The sequence below is a fragment of the Siphateles boraxobius genome, unplaced genomic scaffold (genome assembly GCF_051911475.1).
Source record: "Siphateles boraxobius isolate OS27281-9 unplaced genomic scaffold, OSU_SipBor_1 65, whole genome shotgun sequence".
Lineage (NCBI taxonomy): Eukaryota > Metazoa > Chordata > Actinopteri > Cypriniformes > Leuciscidae > Siphateles > Siphateles boraxobius.
Genome location: NW_027509192.1, coordinates 22,771,572 through 22,779,797, shown reverse-complemented (window position 1 = coordinate 22,779,797; position 8,226 = coordinate 22,771,572). Strand labels below are relative to the sequence as shown.

Genomic DNA, 8,226 nt, shown 5'->3' with positions numbered 1-8,226 from the left:
AAGGCTTATGTCGACGGCGCGGCTTCTCACTCTGGATCCAGCGATGCGTGTGCTTCGCTGAAGAGATGAAAATCAGTTGTACCAGCCTAATCGAGCTATATTTATAGGGCGAGACTACGCCCTTTCTGGCGGGACGTGACGAAATGGGCGCGAACCGCCCCCATTGGATGTGTGTCACGCAGCGCCTCTCTCGATAGGCTGCTGCTGTTGCCGCAGGGCAGCCAATAGGCGCGCAAGCCGCCTTGCCTATGTCTGCATGCTGCTGCACAGCGTTTTACATAAATACAAAATTAAGGATAATTTTTTGGCTTCAATATCTCGTGGAAAAGAGGTTTTCCCCGTAGCGTAAGATATTACGCAGTACGACAGTACTCTCGTAAGAGAACCGAGTATCGTTTTTATAAATCACAACTTATTTGTCTGAAGTGGCGTATGCCTCTTTCAGGGCCTGTTTTGTGCGTACGCAACGGTTATAAATGAGGCCCCAGAAGAAGACACAGAAGAACTACGAGCAACATTGATACTGGTAAGGTAAAAACAATAAACTATGTATACCATTAACGTTTTTTTTTCTTCCAAGTGATATATACCTGGCTGGCCTTGACTCTGGCCGTAATTTCAGCACTCACGCTTGATAGCATGTACATTTATATGACGCCAGCTAACTTAAAGGTACAATATGCAGGATTTTTGCAGTAAAATATACAAAAACCACTAGGCCAATGTTATATATTTTGTTTTGTTGATTACTTACAATGTCCCAAATGTTTACAACTATTTGTAAATCGTGAGAAAATTGCGATTTTAACCAAGGAAACGGGACGTGTGGTAACGTTACAGCTAATGTTATGTTCGTGAATTCAAATGCATTTGTTCTGCTGGGTGTTTTTAATAGTTAACAGTGGCGCGAAGAACCTATAAAATGTTTATTTGCCGAGATTAATGTATTTTAAGAGCTCTGCTCTGTTTTAAAGCTAGTTAGTGGGAAAAAAAACGGTATCATATGAAAACGACATTAGGCTTTTTTTTTTTTTTTTTTGAAGTTTTGACACTTGACATGTAACGTTAGTTAATCCCCAGGTTCAAGCTGCAAATTTGACTGATGGTTAACTTACTTCTGCTGTCGATAGCATAAGGCCATATGTGATATTTTATTTAGGCCTACTCCTAGCCTAATTATCTTGTGTTCAGTATTTATCAGCCATAATATTACAAGGCCCAGCTATTTCTAGCTGTTAATGTTAGTTTGCTACACTGTTAACAGTATTTTATTTAAATGTTAGCCAGCTTTCCTAAAATCATAAAATAAAGTATATATCTATTAATGTTAAATGTTGGGTATTCTTAATTTCTGCATGATGTTAGCTAGTAGATAACACACTTTGATGGCTAACAGCTAAAACTTAATCATGTTTTCTCTTTCAACTTAAGGGAAGCAGCCACCAATCAGCTGTGCAAATTATTTGGAAGCTCCTGCCAGTGATCATTGCTTGTGGTAAGTTCTATTTACAATGTGATGAGGGCATTTGTGATAATTAGGCATCATAAAGTGTAGAAATTTCTCTTATCTGGGAAGTCATTCTACCAGATCTACTAAGTAAAACTAGATGTGGTCTGCTCAGTTGCCTAAAGGTATCTTTTCTATCTCATGTTTCTTCAGTTAGCCATACATGTGGAAATATAAAGACTGTGACAATTCATATTCAAGAAGATCTGAACTTCTGAAACACTATAAACTTGATCATCGGCATTATGGACGGGGCCGTGCTTACCCCTGTGCTTATGAGAATTGCCCATGCACATGCAAGGCATGAAAAGCTCTACTGACCCATCTAAGCAAATACCATACTGCTCAACAATCCTCACAGAAAGATAGACGTTTGGATACCGGAGACAAGAAATTGTGCATAAGAAGCCGAGCATTGAAGATGTCTTCGAAAGATGGTCTGCACTTTTTCAGGTTCTTATAAAGCACCTCGGACGCATTAGTCACCCGTTCATTTACTTAGCCTGTAGTGGAGTTTCACAGGCATGGCACTTTGTCTAAGACCAGTTAAATCAATGTGAGCAAATGTCCTATAGCTTACAGTTGAACATTTTTAGACCTAACTGTTGATTCACTTATGAGTTTTTGTTTTTGTTGTTGGCAATAATTTAGTAAGGTTGTGCTGGTGATTCCGTTTTGTGTTCACCATCTTAAAAAACTTCTAAACTTATTTCTGTGCTCTACTTTTTAGATCAATGCCGAGTTTATGCCTATCAGAACAGTTCCATTGGAGACAAAGTTCTTAGCACAGTTGGACAAGCACTCCTCCAAACTGTTGGAGGTCATCAGGAGCAACGGAGGAGTTGGGAAAGTTGGGATCACCAGGACCTTGCAGGTTTTAGGTGAGGTATCTATGAATAAGTTTTGTATCAGTAGGATCCATGGCTGAATATTTTTTTTTTTTTTTTGTAAATGTTTAATTTGAATTCATTGTAACTGTTCTTACTCAGACTGTGGACATCACCATCAGAAGAGAATGCATCCTCAAATCTCTGATCTACCTCGGCGAACCTGTTGAGCGCCTTATCAAAAAATACCAGGTAAGGGCAGCTCTCTCACTTGCTCACACAGTTAACACCTACCAACTAACATGGTCATAGTCTAGGTTTTCCTAGCCATATTTAATAAATAGGGGTGTGACGAGAAACTAAGTTCACAAGATGAGATTTTACCACTATTTATAAAAAATCTTTGATGCTGAATTATGACTGAATTTTAAGCAGTTAACACTTAGACCACGTCCAGACGTAACAAAACAATCTTTTTTTTCCCGTCTTCCCTGGAACAGTGTAAAAAAAAAAGGTACCCATTTGCAAATGCATCCATTTGCAAATGACTTAACACTATGCACATGCTAATTCATATTCCAGACCTATATGTCACGCTCTTTCTGCTACAGAAATTAACCAAAAACGGAAAAGAACAGCACAGTCTTCAGTCACTTCCACTTCCGTTCATAACATGACAAGACTTTCACCACCGCCGCAAGAAAACGTGTCTTTGTTTACATTGTACAATGTGCTGTTGGGTTGCTTTTTATTTTTCAATTCTGTCTGCCATCGGACATGATTACAGTGCGCTCTGCTAGCTAAAATCGGCAGTCAAACTAACATCAATGATCCAATGTTTGGATTTTTTTCCGGTAGCGTTTCTACAATAAGCCGTGCTAAAATGTACTATAATCCATTCAAGGAATTGATAAGCAGACATATTAGCTAGCTAGTTAAGTTGTCTACTTCCACTTTATAAATAGCTAACGTTAACGCTAGTGCGGGGTAAGCATTGGGTTAAGAGGATGAGGGGTGTGGCGATGACATCAGCGATACACACATATGCCAATTCAGACTAAAAATAATTCTCCAGCTTTATTTTTATTTACATAATCAACCTAATCATTTTAAGATGCTACGTTCTTTTCAAATAGAGCAGTTGAATTCCTGTTCCTGTATTTTTTCATATCGCAATATATATCGAGGAATAGAAAAATATTGTAATGCCAGTTTTTCCAATATCGCGCAGCCCTAGAGAAAACACTTCCGATCAGGCAGAAATCTCACCACAAATCTAAACGCATTTTAACTTCTGCACCTCTGTTAAAATGCGGCTCACAGTCTCAAACAGAGCTAGCTTTCCAGTTTTGAGATCACAGCGTACACTGGTGTTGCATCAGCTGGGCGGAGTTAATTCACTCTGCGAGTGCACGTTATCAGTTATACATTTGTATTATTTACTGTGTGAGAATTTAATGTCGCGTGACACCATTTGAAAAAAAGTGAATTGCGTTAATCTCATGAGACAGCTTCTAACCAGACGAGAAATCTTGTCACTTTTAATCTAGTCACACCCCTTGTAATAAACATTTGATTCGTTTGATTTGCGCCTATTCAAGTTTTGAAAGTTTGGAGTGTATAAGAGCTTGGCACATTATGATCTAACATGAAATCGTGAGATTTCTGAAACTAACATATTTATTTTCTCTTTTTTTTTAATGCAGGAAAATTAGGTTGAAGAACTGGAGCAGACAACGATGCCGATCTTTATCACTGGGAAAGAGGATCCTCTCCATCCACTCAAAGACATTAAAATTGTCATCGAAGGAACAGAGGTCCTGAACAAGTTGGCCTCGGTTGCAACAGCTTTTGCCATGATCTTTGGGTTTATATACACACTGAACCTAAAATATCCGAAAAGGCTGCATTTCACCTTTGAATTTGTGCAAAAGGTACTGATGGAGCTTGATGGAAAAAAGATGACCCCAAAAGTCACTAGACTGACCACCCAGCTGCACTGCACAGAGTAGGCAGAGCTGAATTGCACAGACTTGCTTGATTTTATTTTCCATTTGTGGTTACATTTTTTAAATGTGGCTGCCCAAGTTCGATGGCTACCAGGCTCAAAGGCAGAAGTAGGCCAAGTGTTATGGACAACTGGACAGACTGATTGCAGTGTTTTCAGCGTATGCACAGATTTGTACGAAAGAGTTTAGACTTTGGGCTGTGCATCTCAGAGTTTTGTTTGAGCTATTACCATATACTGTAAAAAATATTACATATAAATTAGTTGTATTTAAATGTAGATCATACAGCTCTGTATCACAAACTCTCAGTGTCTTAGGAATTCCACTGTTCACTGTCTTAGGAGCAGTTCCAGGATTTTCCATGGTGTTCAGCTAAAAGAGACGGTTCATCATCATATACAATTGAACCCGGTATACAATCCTGTCATAACATTTAATTGTATTTTAGGATGTTTTATGGTGAAATGTGTTATGTCAGGACAAACCTTTAATGTGATGTCATCAAGTGATAATTTGAATTAAGTATTTTTGTGTGAAGCAGACTGTCTTCATTGAAACAGATGATCAATGTTGTCAGTTTATTGAACAATAAATATAAATGTGTTCTAAAATCAAAATGTATTAAAAGCATTTTTTTTTTTAAAAATTGATTTATTATACATTTCAAATAATGACAACTTATTTTTTTGATTTGAGTCAACCTAAAATAATTAATTTACTCGGACCTTTAAATATTAGTTTGATGTAACTTAAAATAATTAGTTTATTCCACCCTAAAACAATTAATTTGATCAACCTTTAAAAAGTGTTTGCATGGATTTAAACTTTTCAGGTTAAACTAAACTAAATGTCTTACTTTGAGTCAATGTCAAATATTTTGTGTGATTGATTACTTAATTTTTTTTAAGTTGATCCAAGGTTTTTATTTTTTCAGTACAACTTCCTGAAAGGTTTAAGGTCCATGGTTAAGGTGGGAAACATCACTGATAAAGTTTCTTTTCCTACCCAGGAAGGCAGTGCTTAGATAAATGTTTTCAATGCTGGGTAATTGGGTGCCGGTGATTCGTTGGTGATGCGAGTGTTTAAGGTCCAAAGCGGAGCAACCAACTGGCATTAATTAACTCACTTGTCTGTGTTACACTGGAAAAGGCAGAGATAGTGAGATTACAGATGATCTTCAAATCTGTTAAAAGAAAGTTTATAATTAATTTATAAAAACAATACATTTATAAGAAAATGCAGTTTACAATCTGAAACCAAATCAACACAGCATATTTTAGCAAGGGAACTGTAACAATATTGCTATATAAACCATAGAAACTCCTGGCAAAGTAGGCTCACAAAGCCAAGAGCAACAATTTAGAGCTTGTTACGCTTGGCTAGTTGCTTGGAAAGCGGAAACATCTAACTACATTAAAGCTGCTACATTAAACTGCATGTACAATAAAATTAAACCTGGGATGAGAGTTGGGATTCAATCACATGTGCTCAAGCTGCATTTTGGGGAGGGGTGTGTGTCATGTGACGCAGCAATGGTTTCTGTCAGGTCCTGTAAATGTAAAAGACTTCCTTGAAAAACAAACAGCATCTATTCGTTCGTTGTCTTTCATTGATTGTCTGAAGTAATCAGAGCTAAACATGTCTGGAAGAGGCAAAGGCGGTAAAGGACTCGGGAAAGGAGGCGCTAAGCGTCATCGTAAGGTTTTGCGCGATAACATCCAGGGAATCACCAAACCCGCCATTCGTCGCCTGGCTCGTCGCGGCGGTGTAAAGCGCATCTCCGGTCTGATCTACGAGGAGACCCGCGGAGTGTTGAAGGTGTTTCTGGAGAACGTGATCCGGGATGCCGTCACCTACACCGAGCACGCCAAGAGAAAGACCGTCACCGCCATGGATGTTGTGTACGCGCTGAAGAGACAGGGACGCACCCTGTACGGCTTCGGGGGATAAACCACTGAAACCAGGAGAAACTATAAACCCAACGGCTCTTTTAAGAGCCACACACACTGCCGCTTAAAGAGTCAATGTTTTGACTATGTCAACCAACAAAAAACAATTGTAAATGTTTGTCCAGGATGAACCTGAAATAACTGGTAAATAAATTATCACAGTAATAAATAGAGATTATCAGCATTCTTGCTCTCTTTGAACTGATAATATACAAAAGTTAAACCATTTGATTTTGTATTACACTTTAATTAAACGAATCCTGTTATACGAAACTAACCAAATAGTACCAGTTAGCAGAAGTGAAAATGCATAAACGAAAATATTATATATTGTGCACAAACGGTCAAATGGGATTGTATTAACTATTTACGTATTTTAAAAAGTTTAACAACATCTTTTCAACACTTAATGAAGTTCCGAGGATAAACTATTTTTAAAGGGTGTCTGACCTATTGGTCTCTTTTTCCCCCCAAACACATTCCCTTCATAAGGGGTTTATAATGGTTTTAAAAATTACACGATGATGCACAATATTAGAACCGCTTATTTTCTAGAAAATATTGAATAAAAGAGCGGGAAACGAAACAAATGAAACTTGGGGAAATGGTGTTGTTCAAACCAGAGCTGTTGAAAAAATATTATTTAACGGCTCTGGTTCAAACCCAGAGCGGTGGGCGGGACTAATTTTTATCCGACTGTGATTGGCCCTTGTTCGTGTCTTCATGCTTTGAGTTGCCCAATGAAATACGAGTTCTGGATTCGTCCTACGAAAGCAGACAATCAGAAATTCTTCCTATCCCTTTGAAAATTAGCATAGGGCAGTGAATAAATACCTCTGTATCAAAGTGGGATTTAAATCGCGTCAGTCTTATAATCTCGTATCATCATGCCTGAACCAGCAAAGTCCGCGCCCAAGAAGGGCTCAAAGAAGGCCGTCACCAAGACCAACGTGAAAGGAGGAAAGAAGCGCAGAAAGTCCAGGAAGGAGAGCTACGCAATCTACGTCTATAAAGTCCTGAAGCAGGTTCATCCTGACACCGGCATCTCCTCCAAGGCGATGGGCATCATGAACTCTTTTGTCAACGACATCTTCGAGCGCATCGCCGGTGAGTCGTCTCGCCTCGCGCACTACAACAAGCGCTCCACCATCACTTCTAGAGAGATCCAGACCGCCGTGCGTCTGCTGCTGCCCGGAGAGCTGGCCAAACACGCCGTGTCCGAGGGCACAAAGGCCGTCACCAAATACACCAGCTCAAAGTGAGGCGTGCCTGACTTCAACTACCCCAAAGGCTCTTTTAAGAGCCACTCATCATCTCAGATAAAGAGCTTTTGTGTGTTATCTACAGCCTTGATCCTATGAGAGTTTGTATGTAACGTTAACCGCTATATCAACGCAGCAAACAATCTCAGCTCATTTATTTATTTATTTCTCAATGCCACTCATTACATTTATTGCTACACCAGGAGCAGTTGTTGGAGGTAACATATTACAGACGTAACGAGTTACAAAATATAATACTTATTCAGCAGTCAAGTCGGCAATTACAATTCCAGCTACTACTATAGTACACCATGATTCAGGTAACCTGCCCCAACAACTGGTCAGGAAACGATTGTATTGTGAAAAGGACTCCCAAGAAGCAAAAGCTTCTACGTTAGGGGTCTTTGAGACACAGAGCAGCATTAACTATTAATAATTGCATCGTTAATAATTCATAAGACGAGTAACACTGGAGTTTGGTTTGTTGAATAAGTTGTAATCAATAAATGTGAAAGAGTGATTTGCAGAGAGGTTTGACACTTAGGCCTAACTGAATACAACATTGTTAACCGAGAAGTTTTGTATACTGCCCAAAAGAGAGATGTAGGCTAACTTACATCCTGCTCGTTCAGTGATAAGAATGTATTTGTTTTTATTTATATTGTTGTCCAT

General features: G+C 38.8%; 2 protein-coding genes and 1 long non-coding RNA gene across 5 annotated transcripts; all 3 read left to right on the top strand.

Moving 5' to 3' along the window:
* Window positions 1-484: 484 nt before the first annotated feature.
* LOC143721253 (uncharacterized) lies at window positions 485-1,954 on the top strand. The gene is made up of 3 exons (XR_013196699.1): window positions 485-526; window positions 1,432-1,495; window positions 1,661-1,954. It is a non-coding gene; the product is annotated as an uncharacterized LOC143721253 (long non-coding RNA).
* A 25-nt stretch (window positions 1,955-1,979) lies between these two features.
* On the top strand, window positions 1,980-4,539 carry LOC143721252 (uncharacterized). Of its 3 annotated transcripts, none has more exons than XR_013196698.1 (4): window positions 1,980-2,063; window positions 2,238-2,388; window positions 2,497-2,586; window positions 4,041-4,259. XR_013196698.1 is itself a non-coding variant. In XM_077211540.1 (4 exons), exons 2-4 carry the CDS (start codon window positions 2,253-2,255, stop codon window positions 4,344-4,346), a joined length of 309 nt encoding a protein of 102 aa, XP_077067655.1. In that variant the 5' UTR covers window positions 1,980-2,063; window positions 2,238-2,252; the 3' UTR covers window positions 4,347-4,539. The 3 variants fall into 3 exon arrangements, 2 of the variants coding, with proteins under 2 accessions (XP_077067655.1, XP_077067656.1); XM_077211540.1 differs by lacking the exon at window positions 4,041-4,259 and adding an exon at window positions 4,269-4,539 and having other exon boundaries at window positions 2,238-2,393; XM_077211541.1 differs by having other exon boundaries at window positions 2,238-2,393.
* A 1,820-nt stretch (window positions 4,540-6,359) lies between these two features.
* LOC143721250 (histone H2B-like) lies at window positions 6,360-7,639 on the top strand. The gene has a single exon (XM_077211537.1). It carries the CDS (start codon window positions 7,180-7,182, stop codon window positions 7,552-7,554), a length of 375 nt encoding a protein of 124 aa, XP_077067652.1. The 5' UTR covers window positions 6,360-7,179; the 3' UTR covers window positions 7,555-7,639.
* The last annotated feature ends 587 nt before the right edge of the window (window positions 7,640-8,226 follow it).